The 27,984-nt window shown below is 41.2% G+C and overlaps 1 protein-coding gene across 4 annotated transcripts in view; it reads right to left on the bottom strand.

Annotated features, from left to right (window-relative positions):
* The window catches only part of LOC115221111, a 78,425-nt gene extending 51,677 nt beyond the window's left edge, over positions 1 to 26,748 (bottom strand). For 2 of the 4 annotated variants that reach the window (XM_029791326.2, XM_029791324.2), the window contains exon 1: positions 26,340 to 26,748. In XM_029791326.2, coding sequence (XP_029647186.1) covers positions 26,340 to 26,363 — 24 coding nt within the window. In that variant the 5' untranslated portion in view covers positions 26,364 to 26,748. Of the gene's footprint in view, positions 1 to 23,012; positions 23,168 to 26,339 lie in introns of those variants that run through there. The other 2 variants (XM_036510264.1, XM_036510263.1) reach the window with 1 other exon arrangement.
* Positions 26,749 to 27,984: the final 1,236 nt, after the last annotated feature.

Below are 27,984 nucleotides of genomic sequence, written 5' to 3' on the forward strand. Positions count from 1 at the left end.
AACAACAACAGATAATTACACTGCAAAAGTGTGTGTTGTCATTATTGTCGTCATCGTCATGTCCATGCTTGCACAGATCAGACAAGAGTACACATTATGGCAGAGTTTTCTATGGTTTGATAGCCTTCATGATGCTGGCCTCCACCTGCTTCCAGGTGATGTAATAATCTCTCTGTCTGTTCAACAAATAACGGTTTGAATGTGTTTACGCAAAGAACTGGAAACAAATGACACAGCATGAGCGAGCCTTTCTTTTATGAAGATTATGCAAGACATGTCAAGACAAGTCAAGAAACCTGGACATGCGTTTGCAGTGCACAGCAAACAAACAACACTGACAATATAAGTAATTGTTTACGACCAGCAGAAGTGAATGAATGGGAGGACGAGGGGAACACAAACTCCTTTACACAAACACACAGATAGCAGACAGGTTATCTGAAGAAGTTAGTGTCATCATCATCATTTAACGTCTGTTTTCCTAGTTGGCATGGGTTGGACGGTTTGATTGGGGACTGGCCAGCCAGTAGGCTGTGCCAAGCTCCAATCTGGCCTGGCAAAGTTTCTACAGCTGGATGCCCTTCCTAATGCCAACCATTCCGAGAGTGTAATGGGTGCTTTTTATGTGCCACTAGCATGAGTGCCAGTCAGGCGACACTGGCATCGACCCATGCTTGAATGGTGCTTATTACGTGCCACCAGCATGGGTGCCAGTCTGTATTATGGTTCTTAAAAATGAGAATTGAAGGTACATCATGCTGGTGCAAAATGTGGTGTGTCTGCAGAATACTGACAGCATTATCATTTAGTGTGTTTTCCATGCTGGCATGGGTTGGATGGCTTGACAGAAGCTGTCAACCTAGAGCAGCACCAGACTCCATTTGTCCATTTTGATGTAGTTTCTATGGCTGGATACCCTTCCTAACACCTTACAATGTGTACTGGATGCGTTTTACGTGGCACCATCACAGGAGCTTTTTATGTGGCACAAGCACAGATGTGCAGAAAGAAAACCAAATCACAGTCAGTCAGAAGCAATTTTGTCATTCAAATAATAATGGAATCTTTCTGTAAGAGTCACAGAATCATAAATGTAAAGTTATTGTGTTGAAAACGAAAAGGTTAATCTTTGCAGGGAGTTGAATAATTGTTGGCATGACCAAAAAAAAAAAAAATTTTAGTCATTTAAAAGTGAATGAAGGTGAAGTTAATGTCCTTTCTGAGTTTGAAGGGCATTGTTCAAGATAAGTTTGTTTCATGTGCTTGGACACTGCTGATGTCCTGAGGTGCTTGAAAGAGATAATATGAAGGACAAGGCCTGAGGCAAAGACAAAATAAACCTTGATGTACTACAACAATACACACTTTCCACAACCTGTTTTGGTAAAGACACAAAATGATTTGTTCCAAAGATGCCAAATTCTCCAAATTTTCCCCTACAGATCTTTTCTTCTCCACTCCCTTTCCCTCTTCTAAGTTGTTGAAATCCACCTTGTTTTCACAGAAGGTCAATGATTTCAGACAATAAAAAGGGGATTGGAAAAAATTCCCTATGAGAACTGTGCATTACCTCCTGGAAACCCGTCAAAAACTGGGGTTGAATGTTGGGAGCAGTGTACTGAGATCAGAGGAAACCATTTTGAGGGAGAATTAAATTCTAAGTAAACCAACAAATCAGTGAGAAAATGTTTGGTCATTCAAACTTTCTGAAATTTGTCACAGACTAAGGAATAAAACAGTGTAAAGGTGTTTGTTTGTTTGTTCCTTCTTGAGCCATGTCTGGCTCATAAGGGCCGGTTTCCCGATTTCCTTGGCGTATAGGTTCCCCACTTGGACAGGAAGCTGGTACATCGCAGGTGAGCTGCAAGATGCAGGAGGAAAGGGTGAGAGAAAGTTGTGGTGAAAGAATCAGCAGAAGTTCACCATTACCTTCTGCTGGAGCCACGTGGAGCTTAGGTGTTTCGCTCATAAACACACAAATTGCCCGGTCTGAGATTCGAACCCGCGATCCCTCAACAGCGAGTCCAGTGCTCTAACCACTAGGCCATATGCCTCCACAGTATACTTCTATCTTTTACTTGTTTCAGTCAAAGGAATCGATCCCAATTTTTTTGTTAAACCCTGGTACTTATTCTATCAGTCTTTTTTGCCAAATGGCTAAGTTATAGGGATGTAAACACACCAACACCAGCTGTTAAGCAGTGGTGGGACACACACACACACTAGGATTCTTTCAGTTTCTGTCTACCAAATCTGCTTACAAGGCTTTGGTTAGTCTGAGGCTATAGTACAAGACTCCTGCCCAAGATGCCACACAGAGGAATTGAACCCAGGACCGTATGATTGGGAAGCAAACTAATGAAGAGAGCCCTCAACATTTTCTATCCAAAAGTGTTTATATTATTTATAGCTCTGTGTGACCTGCTTCAAGAACCACTCTTCCAAAACTGAATTATTTCATGATCTGTTGAAAGTTTATAAAATTCTGAGGACTTCAAAAAAAAGAACAAATTTCAACAGATTTGTTTTCTTAAGAAGATCAGCAAAACAAGAAAACCTTTTATGTGCCAGTGTTAAGAATTAACCCTTTAGCATAATCTGGTGCAAATGTTCTATATGTTTTATGTTCAAAATGGCCGGGTCTGGCCTCTCAAACCTACCCTGAAATGTCATTCTAAAAATAAACAACATCATCAAAATCTTGAAGCTATGAGATAAGCCATCATTAATTCAAAACAATATGAATAAATAAGCATTATATTCCTATCTCCTCTAGGCACAAGGCCCAAAATTTTGGGGGAGGGGGTCAGTCAATTAAATTGACCCCACTACGCAACTGGTACTTAAATTATTGACTCCGAAAGGATGAAAGGCAAAGTTGACCTTGGTGGAATTTGAACTCAGAACATAAAACCATGAAATAGCGCTAAGCATTTCACCTGGCATGCTAATGTTTCTGTCAGCTCGTTGCCTTTATACTATAGGTGCAAAGGCAGCAAGCTGGCAGGTATGCTCAGTGCTATTTTGCCTGTCACTACATTCCGAGTTCAAATTCCGCCAAGGTCAACCTTTGCCTTTCACTCTTTCGGGGTCGATAAATCAAGTGCCAGTGAAACACTGAGGGCTGATTTAATCAACTAGCCTTCTCCCACAAAATTTCAGACCTACCGTAGAAAGGATTATATTATAGGTGCAGGCATGGCTGTGTGGTAAGTAACTTGTTTACCAACCACATGATTCCGGGTTCAGTCCCACTGCATGGCACCTTGGGCAAGTGTCTTCTACTATAGCCTTGGGTCAACCAAAGCCTTGTGAGAGGATTTGGTAGACAGAAACTGAAAGAAGCCAGTCGTATATAAATATATCTATGTGTGTGTGTGTGTGGTGTGTGTGTGTGTGTGTTTTTGTATCTCTGTTTGTTGCCCACCACGGCTTGACAACTGATGTTGGTGTATTTATGTCCTTGTAACTTAGCAGTTCGGCAAAAGAGACCAATAGCATAAATACCAGGCTTGGAAAATAAGCACTGGTGTTGATTTTATTTGACCAAAATCTCTCCAAGGTAGCGTTCCAGGATGGCTGCAGTCTAATGACTGAAATAAATAAAAGACATTCTGACAGCGTAATCTGAATGCTAAAGAGTGAAGTATCCATGTAACACTTTACGTGGAACCTCTGTTAAGATCAATAAAAAGTCGTGTTCAGGAAGAGTGTCTCGGCTTTTTTGATGTCTAAGCTTTTAGCTAAACACATTTATACAAGCTGTGTCACCTTTTCTGACAGGGAAGTTTTTATTTAAATGAAAAAAAAATACATTTTTCTGTTGTGTTGTTTAGGTTATATTGACATCCACTGTTGGATATCTTTATACATTCACTCAGGAGAAGCAAATTTTTTTTAAAACAACATCCTATAAGTTGTCTGCTTCTCAATCTTAACCAGATTATGTTATACAATTTAGAAATCCAACTCACTGCTATTGTGTCGTAATATTGATTTCTTTCTCATTGCGCAGAATGAAGAATGAGTGAATAACATTTACGACATTCATGGGGGCATTTATTGACATTAGAAACGAAGTGAATTGGTTTCAATTAGGAACTAAAACCAACTTATGGACTCAGCTCACAAAACCCTTCTACTAATTTATAGCCTACCACCCATCGTCATGTAAAATGAGTCTGATCCCATTCAGCAGTCAGCTCGCAGCCGATTTCCAGTTATAATTTATGATCTATGTTTACTCATTTTATAGGTTTCAGACATTTGGCTCTGGCCATGCTGGAACAACACCTTCAAGGGGTCTTTTTTTAATCATTGTCAACCCCAGTATTTTTTCTGGTACTTGTTTTATTGACATCCTGTGGTTAAAACAGCAAAAGCCAATTTTAGTCATCATCATCATCGTTTAATAATCTGTTTTCCATGCTGGCATGGGTTGGATGGTTTGACAGGAACTGGCAAGGCTGGGACCAGCACCAGGTTCCACTGTGTTTTGGCATCGTTTCTACAGTTGGATGCACTTCCTATTGCCAACCACTTTACAGAGTTTACTGGCTGCTTTTTACATGGCACCATCACCAGTGCTTACCACATGGCACCATCACCAGTGCTTACCACATGGCACCATCACCAGTGCTTACTACATGGCACCAGCACCAGTGCTTACCACATGGCACCAGCACCAGTGCTTACCACATGGCACCATCATCAGTGCTTTTCACATGGCACCATCACCAATGCTTACTACATGGCACCATCACCAGTGCTTACCACATGGCACCATCACCAGTGCTTACCACATGGCACCATCATCAGTGCTTTTCACATGGCACCAGCACCAATGCTTACTACATGGCACCATCACCAGTGCTTACCACATGGCACCATCACCAGTGCTTACCACATGGCACCATCATCAGTGCTTTTCACATGGCACCAGCACCAATGCTTACTACATGGCACCATCACCAGTGCTTTTCACATGGCACCATCACCAGTGCTTACCACATGGCACCATCACCAGTGCTTACTACATGGCACCAGCACCAGTGCTTTTCACATGGCACCAGCACCAGTGCTTACCACATGGCACCATCACCAGTGCTTACCACATGGCACCAGCACCAGTGCTTACCACATGGCACCATCACCAGTGCTTACCACATGGCACCATCACCAGTGCTTACCACATGGCACCATCACCAGTGCTTACCACATGGCACCATCACCAGTGCTTACCACATGGGACCATCACCAGTGCTTACTACATGGCACCAGCACCAATGCTTTTCACATGGCACCATCACCAGTGCTTACCACATGGCACCATCACCAGTGCTTACCACATGGCACCATCACCAGTGCTTACCACATGGCACCATCACCAGTGCTTACCACATGGCACCATCACCAGTGCTTACCACATGGCACCATCACCAGTGCTTACCACATGGCACCATCACCAGTGCTTACCACATGGCACCATCATCAGTGCTTTTCACATGGCACCAGCACCAATGCTTACCACATGGCACCATCACCAGTGCTTTTCACATGGCACCATCACCAGTGCTTACCACATGGCACCATCACCAGTGCTTTTCACATGGCACCAGCACCAATGCTTACCACATGGCACCATCACCAGTGCTTTTCACATGGCACCATCACCAGTGCTTACCACATGGCACCATCACCAGTGCTTACCACATGGCACCATCACCAGTGCTTACCACATGGCACCATCACCAGTGCTTTTCACATGGCACCAGCACCAATGCTTACCACATGGCACCATCATCAGTGCTTTTCACATGGCACCATCACCAGCGCTTTTTACATGGCACCATCACCAGTGCTTACCACATGGCACCATCACCAGTGCTTACCACATGGCACCATCACCAGTGCTTACCACATGGCACCATCACCAGTGCTTACCACATGGCACCATCACCAGTGCTTACCACATGGCACCATCATCAGTGCTTTTCACATGGCACCAGCACCAATGCTTACCACATGGCACCATCACCAGTGCTTTTCACATGGCACCATCACCAGCGCTTTTTACATGGCACCATCACCAGTGCTTACCACATGGCACCATCACCAGTGCTTACCACATGGCACCATCACCAGTGCTTACCACATGGCACCATCACCAGTGCTTACCACATGGCACCATCACCAGTGCTTACCACATGGCACCATCATCAGTGCTTTTCACATGGCACCAGCACCAATGCTTACCACATGGCACCATCACCAGTGCTTACCACATGGCACCAGCACCAGTGCTTACCACATGGCACCATAACCAGTGCTTCTTACGTGACACCATCACCAGTGTTGGTGTAAAGAAATATAACCAAGGTGAGATCTAATACCAGTTTGCATTCCAATTCTTCTAACTCTTGCTGATGTACAGACTTAAATACGCCCAGTCTTTCTCTCCCTCATTCACACATATGCAGAAAGAGGAAGATGGATGCATCTAGAATTTCAATACAGATGATGTCCTCTTCAAATGGACCTATCAATAGCTATCTAATTAGTGCCTGTATATACATGACTATATCATATACAAAAAAGCACCCACTACACTCACGGAGTGGTTGGCGTTAGGAAGGGCATCCAGCCGTAGAAACATTGCCAGATCAGACTGGGTCTTGTGCAGCCTTCTGGCTTCCCAGACCCCAGTTGTACCATCCAACCCATGCCAGCATGGAAAGCGGACACTAAACGAAGATGATGATGATGATGTATATTATATACATAGTCGGAAACCTGTTGAAATTACTCCCATCCGCTATTATCATTATCATCATTTTTATGTCTTCTTTTCCACACTTGAAAGGTGTCAGATGGTGTTTACTGAGGTAGATTTCCTACAACCGGATGCTCTCCCTGTTGCCAATCCTCGCCTGTTTCCAAGTAAGGTGATATTTGCCTCATGGCCAGACATGTTTTCACAGGAGAATATTGGAAATAACCGACACTGCTTGTATGACAGTGACACTCATTTACATCTGTCATGCAATGCCAAGGCAAGGAGACACAGACAAAAACATTCACACACACAACTTCCATCAATCGAATCCATTCACAAGGCTTTTGGTCAGCCAAAACTATAGTACAAGACACTTTCCCATGGTGCCATGCAGTGGGACTGAACTCAGAACCATGTGGTTGGGAAACTGACTTCTCAATCACACAGCCACAGCTGTGTCCTATGCATGCAATAAATCAAGCAAGTTTTTTTCAGTTCTCATCTACCCTATTTCACTCAAGGTTTTCGTTGTCTCAAATCTGTGATACACTACAACATACAGGGCTTGAACCTAGAACCATGTTGTGGTGATATAAACTTCTTAACTACATACATTTATGCTTGTTTGAAATCTAAAATTAGAAATGTCTTTCTATTTTTGTACTTTTAACCCTTTCAACCTGAAATTTTTTCTCAAGTCAGTAATGACAGGGAGAGGGGGGGGGGTTGTATGCATGCAAGCCTTTTGAGCTATCATAATAATGTTGTACACTTCAATCATACGTCTGGCACAACATATCTGAAAAATCAGAACGGTACTATACTGCATTACATAGAATGGGAATTTTAAAGATTTGGGTTCTAAAATTTTTGACTGGTACAAATATGTACCAGCCAGGCTGAAAGGGTTAAGGAATATTCTCATCTTAAGACAAAAGTGTTTTCAAAAAATTATGAACTTTAATCAACCATCTAAAACAACCTATTTTAGATTAACTGATCTGGATAATAACATTCTTTAAGCAGCCAACCTCTAATACAGTCATTTGCTATAACTCTTGGAGTGGTTGGCATTAGGAATGAGAAGACCTGGCAACTAAAGTGAGATCGCAGCCATGAATGTCCGGCCCAGTTAAGAGTACCCCTGATGCATGGGGTGATATGATATGCTTGAGAAGACCTGTTGAGTCAAGTGAAACCAATATCATAGCTGTAGCTGGTGTCCCTTGACTGGTTCCCATGCCAGTGGCACATAAAAAGCACTATCCAAATGTGGCCAATGCCAGTACCCGCTAACTAGGCCCAATGCCGGTGGCATGTAAAAAGCACTCTCTGAACATGATTGATGCCAGGCCTGCTTGACTGGCTCCTGTGCCAGTGGCACATAAAAACCACCCACTACACTCTTGGAGTGGTTGGTGTTAGGAAGGGCATCCAGCTGTAGAAACACTGCCAGATCAGATTCGAACCGGGTGCAGCTGCCTGGCTTGCCAGTTCTTGGTCAAACTGTCAAATCCATGCCAGCATGAAAAACGGACATTAGCGATGATGATGATTGATCAACACAAGACTAGTCGAGACTAGTTACTAACAATGTTTGCAAACAGCAAAATACCAGAGATACCAGATGAAAAATTGCTTTAGAATTTAGCCATATCTTTCAACAGTGTCGGGTTGAAATCCTACTGAGAGACTATCTTTTCCTTCAAGCATAATAAAATGATATTCAAAAGTTCATTTAATTATCTATTAACTCTAACTTTAAAACATTGGGTTTCTTGCCTAAGATATTAACAATGGCCCACTTTTCGATATTTTATTTAAAATACAATATTGATGGCAGTGGGTCATTATAGTCAAATGGCTGCAGCCAGTTATAAAGAGTTATATAAATAATATTATCTTTGGAAACCCAGCATGGTTTAGACATGTCTGCTGCTATTCACCACTTATGAGATCCAAGTTTTAACTGTTCCTTCTTAAATCTATCAAACGCATTTATCATTGATGTACAGCATAGTTTCCCCTGTTTTTGTTTACTCTTCATGTACATCTCAATCAATACCATTTCATTTGCACATCAACATCTTTGACACTCACCACAATTCTAATTCATTCCGGTATTCTACCCACAAATGCTCAACCTACAACCAAATTCGATGCCGTCTATTGCAAGCTGAGCCTATCTGAGTTTTGCCTGCCTGTGTTGGCTGTCTACAGGCCGCCTCTAGCCGACCCCCAGGACGATGCTCATCTACTCGAGGCGATAAGATTCGTTTCAGCTTCGCATGACTGCTTGGTACTAGGCGACTTCAACGCTCCCATGATCGATTGGCCCGCATCAATTTGTACAACATCTTCCCGGTTCGTCCAGGCCCTTCTTGACGTGGCTGAAGATTGTTTTCTATCGCAACATGTTGAATATCCGACAAGGCATCGGTCTGGGCAGCAGCCATCTATGCTAGATCTGGTATTCTCCCGCTATCCAAGATCAGTGTCAGACGTATCTGTGTGCGCCCCTCTTGCCAAGAGTGATCATGCGGTCCTGAAGTTCGTCATGCACACAACTTTTTCCACGCCCACGATTACTTCGCTGCCACGTAGAGTCTTCTCTGCAATTAATCTTGAAATTCTAACCGAGGCTTCCGCGCTTCTGGACTGGCGTTCCCTGATGTTGTCCTCAGTTGACGAACTATGGTCATCCCTCAAAGCATATGTAATCTGTTTGACTGACCAGGCAGTTCCCGTTGGACTTCCCAAGAGGAAGAAACACAAGCCCTGGGTGACGAAGAAGGTTAAACGAGAACGTCGACTCAGAGATATTGCTTGGGCTGAATTCAAAAATCTGGATTCGACTGCAGCTTTTGAGGTGTACAAAACTCAACGAGACCGAGCCGTGAAAATTGAAAAGAAAGAACGCTTCAGTTATGAATACAAAATCGCGGCAAATGCCAGTAGCAATCCAAAAACCTTCTTTCCCGCTTGAACAACCAGATTGTAACATTGGTAGACTCAACAGGCGTATCGATTGAGGACCCTTATCAACAGAGTCAATTATTTGCCGAGGCTTTTTCAACTATTTTCAAACAAGATGATGGTCGTGAACCCCCTCCATTTGATAGATCGGTACCTCCAATGCTTCGATTGATCATCACGCGGGACGAAGTCAAACGTGTTATTCAAGGCCTCGATGTCAACAAGGGTCACGGCCCTGACGGCATACACCCACGGGTTATCAAAGCGTTGGCTCCGGTCATCTGCGAGCCCTTAACACGACTATTCAATATGTCATTGGCGACGGGTGTTATACCTGCAGACTGGAGAACAGCGATAATCTGCCCAATTTTCAAGAAAGGAAGCCGCGAAGACCCGCTTAACTACCGACCGGTTTCCCTTACATCAATAATCAGCAAGATGTTCGAAACCATCCTTAAGAAAAGTATGATGCTCCACCTCCTAAGCACAGCCTCGATCACTGATTCCCAACACGGCTTCGTGCCGAAGAGATCATGCTTGACCAACTTACTAGTAATGGAAGAATTGGTGACGCGCATCCTCGATGATAGTGATGCTGTTGACATCGTTTTATTGGACTTTGCCAAAGCTTTTGACTCGGTAAACCACCGCCTACTACTTGTCAAGCTTCAAGCATATAGTTTCCATCCGGATATTGTACGATGGGTTGGTGCCTTCCTCTCAGATCGCTCCTTCCAAGTTCAAGTTAATGGTTCGCGGTCCGACGTCTCCAGTGCGAGCAGTGGCGTGCTTCAAGGTTCAGTGCTTGGGCCCTTGTTGTTCTTAGTCTTCATAAATGACTTGCCCGACGACCTCACGCAACACACCCTTCTATTTGCCGACGATATCAAACTGGTCGCTCCTCGCGGTAGTATAGAGGATCTTCGTCGATGCCTCCACCAAATTTGGAAGTGGTCTAACGATTGGGACCTGTGTCTGAATGTGTCAAAGTGCTGTCATCTGCCTGTCGGCTCTACTCCTGCAACTCAACTTGATTTCGAGCCGGGTCGTCTGCTGCTGGAGAGGACCGATCAGGTAAAGGACCTGGGTATCTTGGTGGGTTCCTCCTTTTCGCCTTCGGCCCAGTGCGTCCATGCTGCCAACAAAGCGCGCGGAATTCTGTTTTTGATTCGACGGTCATTCGGAATGCTCACAGCAGCCATATTCCTGCCACTCTATGTCACGCTGGTGAGACCCATATTGGAGTATGGGATTCAAGCCTCTTCTCCTTATCTCCTCAAAGACATACAGCACCTCGAAAGAGTCCAGAGGCTGGCTACCCGCATGGTTTATGGTCTCAAAAATTTGTCCTACGAAGAAAGGCTGAGGACGCTCGACCTTTATTCTCTTGAAAAACGCCGCCGCCGTGGTGATCTCATTCTCGCCCACAACATCATAAGCGGGAAGTGTAACCTCTCGAAAGAGCTGTTCTTCACTCCTGCTCCGGAGTCGGCTGCGGGGTCATTCCGAAAAGCTCTACCTGCGACGATTTCATCTCAATCGAAGGAGAGGAGCTTTCTCCGTCCGGGTTGCGGATCCGTGGAACAAGCTGCCAGATGAGATGGTGAAGATGCCGACGACCGCTTTGTTCAAAGCCTCCCTGGACCTCAAGTGGCCTGAACTCTTTACATGAACACCACCCTGTACTTAACTCCATGTCCCCCTACATGGCCTTGCTATTTGCTTTTGAGCCAAATTAACTAACTAACTAACTAACTAACATTTAACATTCCTTATAAATTAATCCTAAGTCAAGGGGTCTCAAATGAAGTTCATATAACCTTTAGGGGACCGTATAAGATTTTGTTAAAAGCGCAGGAGTGGCTGTGGTAAGTAGCTTGCTTACGAACCACATGGTCCTGGGTTTGGTCCCACTCTGTGGCACCTGGGGCAAGTGTTGTCTACTATAGCCTCAGGCTGACCAAAGCCTTGTGAGTGGATTTAGTAGATGGAAACTGAAAGAAGCCCATTGTATATGTGTGTATATATATATATATATATATATCATCATCATCATCGTTTAACGTCCGTTTAACGGTTCAACTGGGGTCTGGCAAGCCCGAAGCTGCACCAGGCCAGTCAGATCTGGCAGTGTTTCTACAGCTGGATGCCCTTCCTAACACCAACCACTCCGAGAGTGTAGTGGGTGATTTTATGTGCCACCGACACAGGTGCCAGATGAGGCTGGCAGACGGCCACGCTCGGATGGTGTTTTTTATGTGCCACCGACACAGGTGCCAGACGAGGCTGGCAGACGGCCACGCTCGGATGGTGTTTTTTATGTGCCACCAACACAGGTGCCAGATGAGGCTGGCAGACGGCCACGGTCGGATGGTGTTTTCTTATGTGCCACCGACACAGGTGCCAGACAAGGCTGGCGAACGGCCACGATCAGATGGTGTTTGTTACGTGCCCACAGAACGGAGGCCAGTCGATGCGGTACTGGCTACGGTCACGTTCGGATGGTTTTCTTATGTGCCACCGGCACTGGTACCACAAGGATACAAATTCCATTGATGTTCATCTATTTTGATTTGGTTTGATTTGATTGATTTTTTTTTTTTTTTGATTTTTTTATTTGATTTGATTTGAGTTTTATTGGCTCAACAGGTCTTCACAAGTGTCACAAGAAGGAAGGTATGCACAGGTGGACTGACTACGTCCCAGGTATGGGCCACGGGTTATGGCTTCACTAGTCTTGCCGGGTCTTCTCACGCACAGCATACTTCCATAGGTCTCGGTCTCTAGTCATTTCCATGGTGAGACCTAACGTTCGAAGGTCGTACTTCACCACCTCGTCCCATATATATATATATATATGTTTGTGTGTGTCACTTCCACAATCACTTGACAACCGATGTTGGAGTGTTTACATCCCCGTAACTTAGCAGTTCAGCAAAAGACACTGATAGAATAATTACTAGGCTTACAAAGAATAAGCCCTGGGGTCAATTTGTTCAACTAAAGGTGGTGCTCCAGCATGGCTGCAGTCAAATGACTGAAACAAATAAAAGAATAAAGAAAAAAATGAACTTTGCCATACATTTCCTAATATTTAATTATAAAAATGCCACAGGAGTTTTTTAATTGTTGGATGGCAATGGGGATCCAGTACAGCATGATAGGAAACAAAAGGGTCCATAGGTGAAAAAGAAATGGTTGAGAACCACAGCATTAAACATTCTTTTCTAAATGTTGAAGAACTGCAGACATTGGTCATAAACCTCACTGCATGCCATTATTCATTCTCTGCAGTCTGGCCACTCTTCACTACATACATGCCGGTGGCACGTAAAAAGCACCTAAGAACACTCTCGGAGTGGTTGGCATTAGGAAGGGCATCCAGCTGTAGAAACACTGCCAGATCAGATTGGAGCCTGGTGAAGCCTCCTGGCTTCCCAGACCCCAGTTGAACCATCCAACCCATGCCAGCATGGAAAACGATAATGATGATGACGATACACCATTGTACATATTCTATTGCCAATCCCTTTTTTTGTTAGAGACATCATCCACACACCCTAATTATCTGCCCATATTTCACAGTATACATCATGCTCTATACTTGCCATACATATTTCACAGCCATCAATGCTTTTTGCACGCTTCTTTTCTTTATTTAGAGACTGAAACGTTTTGTTCTCAACAGTTTTACACCAAAATAACCTTACGTACCAAAATAAATATACTAGCGTTATATAAAACTCCAGCTCTAATTATATAAGTCAGGTACCAACACTTTACTTCTCTTAAGCTATTCAAGCAATCCAAGGTCATCATTTGTGACTCATTTGGCAGCTTCTTTTACTCCAGGGAATTTATTGCATCTACAGTTTGTTTCATTGTCTGTGTATTAATTTACAAATATTGTTATTGTGAGTACTTATTGCTCTCTGTGATTACACTATGAAGTTCCTGTCCGATTCCTTTCCTACACTAGGCACAAGACCAGCCACATGATACTGTTGGTATCTCATAGTGCTTTAGTCTTGGCTAGCCTAGCATTACTAAAATATCGGTTTAATGAACATAGTTTTATTGAAGGTACACAATTAGAAAAAGCCAACACTTACGGGGTAACATGATATTACTAAATTGTGCACCCTTTAGAAAACTATTCTCTGTCCCTCAATCTGCTCTGCTATAACTCTAGAACATTCTGCATATTTTAAATTACTCTTTTACTTGTTTCAGTCATTTGACTGCGGCCATACTGGAGCACCGCCTTTAATCGAGCAACTCGACCCCAGGACTTATTCTTTTGTAAGCCCAGTACTTGTTCTATCTGTCTCTTTTGCCGAACCGCTAAGTAACGGGGACGTAAACACACCAGCATCAATTGTCAAGCAATGCTAGGGGGACAAACACAGACACACAAACACACACACACATATATATATATACATATATACGACAAGCTTCTTTCAGTTTCCGTCTACCAAATCCACTCACAATGCTTTGGTCGACCTGAGGTTATAGTAGAAGACACTTGCCCAAGGTGCCACGCAGTGGGACTGAACCCGGAACCATGTGGCTGGTAAACAAGCTACTTACCACACATCCACTCCTGCGCTATGAATTAATTTATGATAACAATTATCTACTAATAAGACAGCATTAAAATAGTTGATAATACAATCACTTTCATGAAGAATCTAGAATTACCAACTTTTGCAAAACATCAAATTCAGTCATTTAAAATTGGAATAACTATAATGGTTTTGAAAGTCTCAGACCAACAAAGACTACAATTATAATTTTTTTTTTTACATGGCATTCTGTCAGTTACGACAAGGATTCCAGTTCATCCGATCAATGGAACAGACTGCATGCAAAATTAATGTGCAAGTGGCTGAGCACTCCACAGACATGTGTATCCTTAATGTAGTTCTGGGGGAGATTCAGTGTGAAATACAGGTACAACAGAAACAGGGAGAAAGTTGTGGTGAAAGTGTGCAGCAGGGTTCGCTACCACTCCCTGCCAGAGCCTCTTGGAGCTTTAAGTGTTTTCACTCAATAAACATTCACAATGTTCGGTCTGGGAATCGAAACCGTGATCCTATGGCCGTGAGTGAACTGCCCTAACCACTGGGCCATTGCTTTAAAATAATTAAACTGCAGAAGCAAATATAAATGTTACTAAATAATGATTTTCATAACATGAAAACACAAAAGTTATTTGTTTAAACATACCATCTCAAATGCTTCAAAAGCAACAGAGTATAACAAGAGAAAACACAGCTTTTCATTTCTAAATAATAAGGCCTTTTGAGAGTACAATATGAGCCAATATGAGGCCGTAGTCAGACAGTCTTCAAGAAATAGCAGCCAAATCTCCCTCAAACCATACTCTTAGAAAATGAATGACACATTGGATAACATAGATACATAAAGAAGATGAAATAGCGACAGCTGTAATGCTTGTTATTATAAGACATTTGGATCAGGTTTAACCTAGGTAAGGACTAGCTATAAGGACATCCACATTAGGGATTTCCAAATGACAAATATGATGCCTTTTTCTCTATTCCCTAATCAGTTAGAAGGAACAACACCCAAGTGATATTGTTATGGCTAACGTTAGCTTGAACTTCTGTCATCATCATTTAAAAGCTCATGTGCCATGCTGTCACGTGTTGCACAGTCTGACAGGATCTGATGTGCCTAAGGACTGCATCGTGCTCCAATGTGTGCTTTGGCATCGTTTCTACAGCCGGATGCTCTTCCAAACACCAACAACTTCACAGAATGGACAGGGTGCTTTTTTTTTTGTGCCATCTGCACTGTTGGGGTTGTACAGTGTGCAGCACTATGAGCCCTGGGAGAGGTGGAGGAGGTCAGCTTCATGCAAAGAGATGAGGGGATTACTATCAGGCAGGTAATGACCAGGTTCCTGTACAGGGATCTGCATGGTCACTGAAGTGGGGGAGAAAGAGATAAACAATGGTGAGATGGTGAGGTGCCCATTTGACCCTACAAAGCTCAAACTAAGTAGAAATGGGTGGGGAGGTTTGCAAGAATGTAAGGGAAGGAGAATGAAGGAAGGGGAGGGAGAGTGCCAAAATGGGTAGGGTTGAAGGGTGGATGAACAAGAACCATGAATGAACTGCGGTCAGCAAGAAGCAAGTTTAGATGGGAAAATAGGGGCAGGGAGAGAACAGTAAGAAGGGTTGCAAGACTTAATAATTGGTTTGGTAATTCACATGAGTGTAGTATCTGAGGTGGGAGACAAAAGGGATAACAAAGGGAAAAGTGGGTGAACTGAGTGAACCTGGGCAAAGTGATGGGCAATTTATGAGATTAGAAGCTATGGTAGTAAATGTAGAAGAAACAGAATGAAGAAACGGGTCTGTGAACCAGTGTGCACGTGTCTTTGCTAATCAGCCAATGGCCTTCAGGATAGAGCGTCTGTGACACTGGTTCAGACATTATGGGGCTAGCCTAGCATCAGTGCCACTCTGGGGATGGTTTTATGTATGCTACATTTGTGAACAAGTCTGCTACAAGGATTTCCTTAATGTGTTGGATTTTTTTCTTTTTTTTTTTTTTGATGCTGTTGGAGTAGCAATAGGCACAGGCATGGCTGTGGGGTAAGAAGTTAGCTTCCCAACCACATGGTTCTGGGTTCAGTCCCATTGTGTGGCACTTTTAAGCAAGTGTCTTCTACTGTAGCTGCAGGCCCACCAAAGCATTGGGAGTGGATTTGGTAGATGGAAACTGAAAGAAGCCTGTCTTACAGACACACACACACACACATACAATCATCATCATTTAGTGTCTGTTGTCCATGCTGGAAGGCTGAACCAGACTTGATTCCATTGGCACGGATGCCATTTGCATGGCACCAGTATCTGCCATGAATACAATTTCACTTGGCTTGACGGGGCTTCTTCTCATGCAGGACAATGCCAAAGGTCTTGGTCATTGCCTCCATGGGGCCCAACACTCAAAAGGAAGTTTTCATGTGCCACCAGCATCGGCCACTTTGCCGATGCAAGGCCCAATGCTCAAAAGGTGCTTTTTACATCTTTACATGTCACTGGCACAGGTGCCAGTTACGTGACATATGTACATAAATATATATGTAAACACACACATGTATATGTGTGTGTGTGTGTGTGTGTGTGTGTGTTCCTGTCTCCTTGCCTTGACTCCAGGTGATAGTTGTAAATGAATGTCACAATCATGTAAGCAGAGTGATATTCTTTGAGGATTATTACCATAGGCATAGGAGTGGCTGTGCAGTAAGAAGCTTTCTTACCAACCACATGGTTCCAGGTTCAGTCCCACTGCATGGCACCTTGGGCAAGTGTTGTCAACTATAGCCTCAGGCCAACTAAAGCCTTGTGAGTGGATTTGGTAGACGAAAACTGAAAGAAGCCCATCGTATACATCATCATCATCATCATTATCATCGTTTAACGTCCGTTCTCCATGATAGCATGGGTTGGACGGTTCGACCGGGGATCTGGGAAGCCAGAAGGCTGCACCAGGCTCCGGTCTTATCTGGCAATGTTTCTACAGCTGGATGCCCTTCCTAACGCCAACCACTCCATGAGTGTAGTGGGTGCTTTTTACGTGCCACCTGCACTGGTGCCAGGCGAGGCTGGCATCGGCCACGGTCGGATTGGTGCATTTTACGTGCCACCTGCACAGAAGCCAGTCGAGGCAGCACTGGCTTCGGCCACGATTCGGATGGTGCTTTTTACGTGTCACCGACACGGTATATATATATATATATATATATATATGTGTATGTGTGTGTATGTGTGTGTTTGTGTGTCTGTGTTTGTCCCCCAACATCGCTTGACAACCGGTGCTGGTGTGTTTACGTCCCCGTAACTTAGCAGTTCAGCAAAAGAGACTGATAGAATAAGTACTAGGCTTAGAAAGAATACGTCCTGGGGTCGATTTGCTCAACTAAAGGTGGTGCTCCAGCGTGGCCACAGTCAAATGACTGAAACAAGTAAAAGAGTGAAAGAGTAATACTTGGAATTGAGGGTTGGAAACAAGATGAGCATCTGGCTGTAGAAAATCTGCCTCAACAGATTCCATCTGAGCCATGCAAGCATGGAAAAGGGGACATCAAGTGATGGTGGTGGTGATTGGTGTTGTGAACGGACAACACCTGTTTACAGGAGATTAGGGAGTTATGAGGGAGTGCCAGTACCACTTAGAAAGCATTGAGTTCCCTCTGTAAAGTGGTTGGCATTAAAAAGGGCATCCAGCCAGAAAAACCATACCAAAATAGACAATTGGAATATGGTGCAGTTCTCTGGCTTGCCAGCTCCTGTTAAACCGTCCAACCCATACCAGCATCGAAAACATACATATGATAATGACAATGATGACAATGAAGTGTGTATGCAATTATAACAACTGGTATGTGGATGCACAAAATGAGAAATTAGAAAAATTACCATTTTTAACCCTTTAGCGTTCAGATTAATTTGGCAAAAATAATCCTTATTTATTCACATTTAAAAAAATTTATCTGATATTATTTTGTAGTTTAAAGATAGGAAAGATGTAATTGCCTATTTTTAGAATGACATTGCAGGGTAGGTGTGAGATGCTGGTTCTGGCCAGTTTGAGCATAAAATGTGTAGAATATTCGGGCCAGATACAGCCGGTTTAAACACTAAAGGGTTAAATCTCACAACAAGAGATTTTCAGCAACAGTACTTTGGAGTAAAGATTATTTGCCAACATAACATGTCTCCAGCCGGCCTATATTGTTTTGAGCTGAGTGTCAGGGTGCTAGATTCCCTTGTTTGAAAATATGACACAGATCGTGTTGTAGCCTGTTGGAGGCAATGTTTCCTGGGGCTAAATTACAGCAACATTCATTCTAAGTCAGGACAGCCATGTTATGTTGGCAAATTATCTTTGTTCCAAAGTGAGAACTGTTTGAAACACAAGATAATATACCAGAATCAGTATGTGAGTTAGAGAAACAGTGTTAGCCCATGTTATAATGGGTCAACCTAAACACAGAGGTGTGAGGAGATAAATGGAGCAGATAGGCAGGTAGCTTAATAAGATGGTTCTCAATATCAGGTACTTTTGAAGGCGGCAAGCTGGCAGAGATGTTAGCAAGCTGGGCGAAATGCTAAGCAGTATTTCTTCTGTCCTTACGTTCTGAGTTCAAATTCCTCCAAGGTTGATTTTGCCTTTCATCCTTTCGGAGTCGATAAATTAAGTATTAAGTTATGTACTGGGGTCGATCTAATTGACTGGCCCCCTCCCACAAAATTTCAGCCCTTGTGCCTAGAGTAGAAAAGAATACCAGATACTTTTGAAGAGCTTGCTTTTGAAGAAGTATTCAGAAGCCAGAAAGCCAGTTTCTGGAAAATAAGGCCTTATGAAATCATATTAGCAGTTACTGCTTAGATCAGTGATTCCCAACATTTTTGCCCAAAAGCTTGAAACCCACACGACCCTCTACTATCAGAGGCACATAAAAAATGTAATTGAGGAGTTGAAGTTAATATTATCCCAAGCCACTTCTAGCAAGGCTATAAGACCCCACTGCCAAGGCTACGCGACCTTCCAGAGAGTCAGGAACCCACTGGTTGGGAACCCCTGGCTTAGGTGGAAGAATGGTAGTTGGTTGGATCAGAGAAAATTGGCCCTTCTGGGAATGGGATACACCAATGCATATTTCTATGCACTGGGATAGATCAGTAAAGAAACAGAAACATTGACCATCATTATTTCATATGTTTTTCCATGCTTGCATGGGTTGGAAGGGTCTTGCTCCAACAACAATTTTCCACTTGCCATCCTTCTGTCACTTTGGTGAGGCTCAACATCTTGAGATCAGATTTCATTACTTCTTCCTAAGTCTTCCTTTTTCTCACAAGTTCTTTTCATTTTGACAACTTGGTACTCCTTTACTTATTATCCTTTATATACAAATGTCTAGAACAGCACAATCATCCTCCCTTGTATATGCTACAGCCAATTACTGTAAAACTTAAATTTTCTCTCAAATCATATGTACTCTGTTCAGACACACTAACATTACATTCTAGCAAGTCATGCTTGTCATCCTTTCTGACCAGCCTTTGCACATTTGCTGCATTCAATGTTCTTATTTTACTACCATGCAATGAGACACTGAATTTGGTAAAATAGGAAAATAGGAGCCAAACACCACAACAAATGGATTGAGCAAAATCGATCATATAACAAATTCACCCACTTAATCCTTTCGTTACCAACTTGGCTGAAACCAGCTCTGGCTCTGAGTACAAATGTTTTGTTTTCCTAAGTTTTGAATTAAAATCTTCCACCAAACCTTAGTCACAATGTATGTTCTTAACATTAGATTAATGATAAATAAGTTATTTTACTAAATTCTTTGTTATATCTAGAGTAACTGAAAGAAACCCAGAGCATTTCAACAGAAATACAGTAACGAAAGGGTTAAGGCCGTGAGCTGGCAGAACCCTGAGCACATCAGACAAAATGCTTAGTGGCATTTCATCCATCTTTATGTTCTAGGTTCAAATTCTGCCGAGGTCAATTTTGCCTTTCATCCATTCAGGGTCAATAAAATAAGTACCAGTCAAGCATTGAGTGGGTCAATGTAATTGACCAGTTCCCTCCCCCAAAATTTCAGGCTTTGTGCTTATAGTAGAAAGGAATCATTTCATTCAACTTGTGGGTCCAAACCATGTAGTTTCAGGGTCAGTCTCACTGTATGGCACTTTGAGCAAGTGTTGTCTACTTTTAACCTGGGCAAACCAAAGCCTCTGGAAGACAGAAACTGAAAGAAGCTTTGTTTGTGTGTGAGTGTGTTAGTGCCCCTTTGCCTTGACATCAAGTGAGGTTTGTTAGTGAGTGCCACTGGCATGGTATCATTCATTTTCAATTTTCCATGAAAATATGCTTGGTCCTAAGGAAACCACTTGCTGGAAATTAAGTGAGGGTTGGTGACAGGAAGGGCATCCATCTTTAGAAAATTTGCCTCAGCGAAATCCCTGTGATTCATGCAAGCATAGAAAAATGATGATGATGAAATAGTGACAAGATTGAGATTAGTTCAGTTATGTGTGTCATCACCATCATTATCATCATCAGTTAATGTCTGTTTTCCATGCTGGCATGGGTTGGACGGTTTAACCGAAAACTGATAAGCTAGGGAGCTGCACCAGATTTCATGGAGATGGAAATATAAGGAACAGCAAATATGATGGTTTTATCAGGATCAGCTTCATTGTAGGAAGGTTTTTCAAATAGAGGACCTTCTTAATGAGAGACCAGTTGTTCAGAAGGTGAGAGATTTTGCAGTCATTAAAATGCATGAAAGCATCTGTTACATTCTTTATATATATGCTTTACAAGTGTATCAGAGGTGGACAAATGCCAATTGACAGGTGATATTGGATCATTTCCTGTACATTTTGTAAGCAGTAAACTTTATCTGCAAAGCTACTGCAATACTGCAACTTGGGAGTTGTGTGCCCTTTTTTGACCAAGAGGTAAGGAAGGGCCATACTTTTGGGGATGATTTCAGTCCCTTATTTGATTTCATGCAAACCAGGGATAGAATTTCTGCAATACACACATCTAGAAGCTTTTATCAAATCCACTCATTTACATTTTAACAAAAAGGCAATTTGGAAGCAACATTTCTCATACACAAATCGATTATATTTTTTATAGCATATACTCTTTACTCTTTTACTTGTTTCAGTCATTTGACTGCGGTCATGCTGGAGCACTGCTTTTAGTCGAGCAAATCGACCCCAGGACTTATTCTTTGTAAGCCCAGTACTTGATCTATCGGTCTCTTTTGCTGAACCACTAAGTAACGGGGACGTAAACACACCAGCATCGGTTGTCAAGCAATGCTAGGGGGACAAACACAGACACACACACACATATATATATACGACAGGCTTCTTTCAGTTTCCGTCTACCAAATCCACTCACAAGGCATTGGTCGGCCCAAGGCTATAGCAGAAGACACTTGCCCAAGATGCCACGCAGTGGGACTGAACCCGGAACCATGTGGTTGGTAAGCAAGCTACTTACCACACAGCCACTCCAGCGCCTATACATTCAAAACTGCATCCATTCCATGCTTCTATTTTTTTTTTTTTTTTGGTGTGTATGTATGGTGGGGGGAGTCGTAGTAATGAGATTATTTTAGCTAAATAAATTACATAGGAAAACCAGATACAAAACCATTTCACTTTTGGAAATTTATAGTGTGTGTGAAGTCAAGGAATTCCTGTTTCATTTGGCACTGTGTGCTATCTGTCCTACGTCCAAGATATTAAATAACTTTTTCTGATCCAATCAATTCAATGCCAATTAGGTACTAATAAAAATGCAAATAACCAAAGCAATACTGTATAACTGAAAATCATTTCATTAATAAAACCTGCAAAATATCGCATCATATTAAAACAAATGAACATTTGCATAGTTTTCTCAATAAGCCTTGAGGAGAATAAGTTCGTGTTTAGGATATCTGTACCATTTGCAAATCAACTGAATTTAAAGAAGGCAACTTTTTTCAATGTCCAAAGATTATAATAATGTTAATAAATTTAAACAGTAACTTGATAGAATCAAAAACAAAACTGTGACGGAAATGTTTACATAAGAAAAATTATACAAGCTGAAAATAAAATAAATGAAATTAAGAGAAAAGTAGAGGTAACACACACACATGGAGGGGACTGACATCCATTGTATAGTTTAGTGATAGAATTAGATACAAGACCAGCAAATTTGAGGGGAAGGGTTGTTAGTCGATATCACGACCTCAGTCGACCCCAGAGGGATGAAAGTCAAAGCAGATCCCAGCAGGATTTTGACCTTAATATTAAAGCTGTTATCGTCCAAAGAGCTGCTCTAACTGCAGCTAAAGTTTAACCTAAAGTGAACAAAATGCCTTCTATTATCAGGAATGTGACAACAAATATGTTATTGTTCTATTAATTTGCAAAAGGAGGTTTCGCTTCATTTCTAAGCAGTCACCGTTATATACTTATGACAATAGATTTATTTACTATTGACACAAGTCAATATTTATATTCTAATAACAAAACATTCGTTAAGACTAAAGAAAAAATGCAACATTGTGAAATTACATCATCAAACAAATATAAATAAATAATGTGAAATGAAAAGGGTAAAAAATTGAAATGCAAGTTATGTGTTGGATTTTTAAAGAGTTTTTGTAAGTAAAATGACAAATTACCATTTAGGAAGACTGTGTGAGAAGTTAAGTAGCAAAGAGGAAAAGTAAAAATAGTCTCACAGTAAAAAAACAGTATTTTTATAATGAGTCAGTTGCCACAAAATAAAAAAAAGAAATCTCTGCAAACGAATTCAAAGAGGGAATTCCACGCCAAAAATTATGTCACCAATAAAGAGAGAGAGAGTTGAGGGGGCGAGAAAGAGTGGAGACGTCACTTAAGAATAAAGTAGCGTTTGGATATTATTATAATGCCATTTTAAAAATAGGTTTTCTTCTTCTTCTGTTTAATTATGAATGAAAAATTTAATAGCAAATACACACACACGAATTAGAAATTAGGACGTGAACACACACACACACACACAAAAATACGAATGAGATTTAAAAGCTTAATGAGAAAATCAATGATGATCAAAAATTTTGGGCGATTTTCATTTTATGTGTGAGTGAGAGAGGTTGTTTCTCCATGAAATCGTTTAAGAACAACAAAAATGGTCTGGTTTCCGTCTATTTCTGAAAACGCCAAGTTGTGGGAGGAGTGGGAGGAGAATGGAAAGGAAAAGGTGGAGGAGGCGGAGGGGGGGTCGTCTAGTCAGGTCATTCTGTCATACCTGGAGAGATTCCGTAGATTGTCCGGATAAGAAGACTGCCAAGATTACGGCACCAGTTGACTTGAATTAAACGAAAAAAAAAATCACCAGTTTCATTTCTTTTCTTTTTTTCCTTACAGCCCATAATTTAGAATCACCAAGAAAGAAAAAATTGACAACTTAACCTGTATTTAATTACAGAAATTGGAATCCTGTCAAGGAAGGGAATCTACTTATTAAGAAACAGTTTTCATCCATATATATATATAAATAAACATATTACATATATACACATACATGTATACATACGTGTATATAAACATATACATTTATACACATGTATACTTATTGTAAATACCTATGTACTTACATGCTTATTTGTATATGCATATAAATGTATGTACACACACACACACACTATGTATATAAATAGATAGATAGATAGATGTGTGTGTGTGTGTGTGTGTGTACACTTTATTCATAGGTACATATTAGCATAAAATCCCATTCTGTGTGCTATTAGTAATATGTTAACTGTCAATCATCTCTTTATTATGATATTTAATATGCATTCCACGATTGTAAAGCTAATTATTACCTCACCATCAAATCTCAAAATATCCGGAAATTTAAATGGGTAATATTCCGTACTGAGCTCACAGTATTTTAGCGTAAACACAGACAGACATAAATAGATACAAAGAGAGGACATACCAAACACTAACAGTACAGTCATAATTAATACATTTTTGTCTACGTAAACAGAGCGATGTAGAAGCTAACATTTTCACCGTTCTAATTCGTGAACATTAAATACTACTTAAGAAGAATAACAAAAATAATGTTATAGGCTGTCATTTATATTACATATTCCTAGATCTAAGTGGTTGTATGTGCGCTCAACATATGTACTTTTGATACACACACAGAGGCAGATATGTGTGTATGTGTGTGTGCATATAGGCTTAAGAATATAGGGCGGGGATAGGAAGAGACGGTCAGTGTTGTGGGTGATAGAATCAGACATGCTGCTAATTAGTAAGTTAGACTGACAGAGAAGCAATAAATAAATAAATAGTGGAAGAGGGACAGACGGACGGATAGAGAGAAGATAAGGAAATGCGGTAGACAATGAGAGAAGAGACGGCGACGGTGGCCGCCACAATAGAAAGAGAGAGAAAGAGAAAGAAAAAGAAGATTCGTACTAATGAAAGTCAGACAAGTAACAGACAGACTCGTAGGCAGACAGCAAGATCTATAATAATAATAATAATAATAATAATAATAAAGTGGTGATCGTAAGAAGTAGTGATCGGGGTTGCTCCCAAAATATATATACATATCAATAATGTCCCCTATATCCATTTAACCTGGTTCTTTGCTACACTTGTATGTAGGAGGTTGGAGGGTAGCGACAACCTTTGAAACGAAAAGGCAATAAATATGTAATAGCGAAATATAGTGGATAGATTAATTTAGTGTGAATGAAAAGTAGTTGGGTTAATTAGAGTTGGTCGTAGAAGAGTAGTGAGAGAGAAAGGAGGAGAATGGTAAAGCAAGGTGAAAGAGAAAGGGTTAATTTAGTAGAGGTGACACAGATAAGGGGATGGATGATAGAGGAGAGAAAGGATGTGGTGATAGAGAGGGGACAAATAAGGGAGACCGAGGGGGAGAGACTGAAATAAAAATAATAAGAACAACGTGGAAAGAGATCGATAGATGAATGAAGAAAATAAACAGCAGCAGAGCAAAAAGAGAGACGATAAGTGAAAGAGAAAAAATATATATTTATAAAAATAATAATAATATGAGATAATTAAGAGAGAAAGAAGGGAATTGAATTAAAGAAGCCAGAAAAATAATGAGAAGGAAATGCAGAGAGAGAGAGAGTAGAATGGATAGAGAGAGGGAAATAGAAAAGAGGAGATATAAACAAAGCGGAGGGTGAAGGAGAAAGATTATGGAAAAGAGAGAGGGAGAGCAAGAAATGTTTGGGGGAGAATAAGAGGCAAATAAAAAGGGATTTGGAGAGAGAGATGTGAATGAGAGAGATCTAAATAAAGATGATAGAGGGGGAAAGAAGACGGCTAAGATAGTAGTCGCAGTATTGCAGCTGAATGAAGACCCTAAAACTGATAAATGGTGAACGAACGGCAACGGGTCGAGGGTGATGAATAGAAGGTTCCTAGGTTTATAAGAATATAATTACATAATAATAATAATAATAAATGTAGAATTTAGTGAATGGAAGATGCTGGGTGCAAAATATAGAGACACTTGTTTCGTTCGATATTTATGTTTATATATTGAAAATGTTTTTTTTTCTTTCGAGGGAAACATCAAAATAAATGAATTTAGTAAATATCTGCGCAAAATGCGACGAAAACAGAATAATATGTAATTTATTATAGATGTATGTTATGCATGTAAGCAGGTGTACAACAATGTGTATGCGGTTGTGTGTGTGCATGTGCAGATATGTATGTGTGTGCATGTGTATGCATGCGTGTGTGTATGCGCGTGTTTCTCTATCTGTGTCTATTTTTCGAGCGAGCACGGGTGCAATGTAATAAGCAAATAGGTTGTACAAGTTATTTTTAACAGATGGACAGGCAAGAGCAGACGATTTCTTCTTCGAGTGGCATTGAGAAAGCAAAAAATAATAATGCATGTATGAGAATCGAAAATACTTGTTTCTGTCTGTTGTTGAAATAATATATAAGCGAAATCAACTCACAATGACATTTCTTTGGCAATTCATCTTGCCGGAGTGTGTGTACGTATGCTGTAGTTAGAAACCTATCAGCAACGGGGAGAAAAATGGTTCTGGTAAAAGCAGAAAGCGCCACTGATCGTGTGAAGAAATTAACAGACCCGCTTGTCCTGGTCTGCTACTCACTCACTCGCTTCTCTCTTTCTCTCTTATTTATTCACCAACTTCTGTCTTTTTCACTCACTCACATTTTTCTCTGTCTCATTTTTTTCACATACTAACTTGTCTCTCTCTCTCTCTCTCTCATTCATTCACTTTCTTCTCTATGTCTCGTTTTTTTTACTCATTTACTATCTTATCCTTCTCTTTCCCTCTCTCCAATCCACTAACTCCTTTCTCCCTTTTCATTCACTCGCTTATTATCTTCCCTTTCTCTCTTCACTCACTATCCTCTCTCTCTCTCTCTTTCCCCCATCTAATTTTCACTCACTCACTATTTCCTCTCTCTCTCTCTCTCTCTCTCGTTTGCTCACTAATATAGTAATTCTCTGTCTCTTTCTCTTTCTCTGTCGTCGACTGTTTAGTGGTTGCACGTGACCGCTTCCGTTCCCATCCAAACCGGGCACCTCTTTAATGTCGATGACGGTAATAATAATGTGTTGGAAAAAAGTTGTTGCTAATGAGGGGAAAACAGATATGGAAAGATTGACAGTATAATGTTAATGAACAAATAAGATGATGCAGAGAGACAGAGTAACCAAAATCAGTTGGTTTCAATTGTTTTACATCATTTTATCTTGTTTTGTCTCAGTGTTCTAAGTTCGATCTTCACCCAATTTAACCCTAATTTTAAAACTGCAGATGGGTTTTTGTATCAGTTGTTAATATGAGAGAACCAATTCAATATTGTTTCTCCCTTAATAGAATTAGCCCCTATGCCAACTCAAACGAAATTAATATTAGTGATGGCATCAACGCAACGAACTAGCAGAATCGTTTGCACGTTCCGCTGAGGTCGACTTTGCCTTTCAACCTTTGCGAAGTCGATAAAATAAGTATTATTTGAGCTCTGCAAATTGATGTAATCTACTGGACCCCCTCGTCCAAAATTTTAGGCCCTTGTGACTATAATAAAAAAAAAGAATATTAGTAATGACATTGAGGATAACGTTGATTATATATAGGGGAAGTATTTCAAACGACGAACATTGATTGGAAGGGTTACGTGAAGTGATTAATGGGGACTTGGATGTAGGGTGAATACAACATGGGTAACAAGAGCAAAAGAGACGAATTGGGTGAATGTGACATGAGAGCAACCAGATACGAAGAGCAGGAACCACTCTGATTGTGTTAGAAAAGGAAGGAATGAAGAAACTACGTCTGTGGGTCAGAGGTCGTTTGTGAGCGACTTCGTAAAGTTATTATTGATAATACATTTGGAAAAGAGATGAGCGCCACAGCTTCCCATATACAATGATTACAACTTTTCAATGGCAGTAGCAACGTTGTATCTTTTACTTGTTTGGATTGCGGCCATGCTAGAGCACGGCCTTGAACGGTTTTACTCGAACGAATCGACCTCATTATATTTTTTTAAAGCTCCGTATTTATGCAGTCGGTCTCTTTGCCAAACCATTAGGCTACGGGGACTCAAACAAACCGACAC

Source organism: Octopus sinensis, linkage group LG17 (genome assembly GCF_006345805.1).
Source record: "Octopus sinensis linkage group LG17, ASM634580v1, whole genome shotgun sequence".
NCBI classification, from domain to species: Eukaryota; Metazoa; Mollusca; class Cephalopoda; order Octopoda; family Octopodidae; genus Octopus; species Octopus sinensis.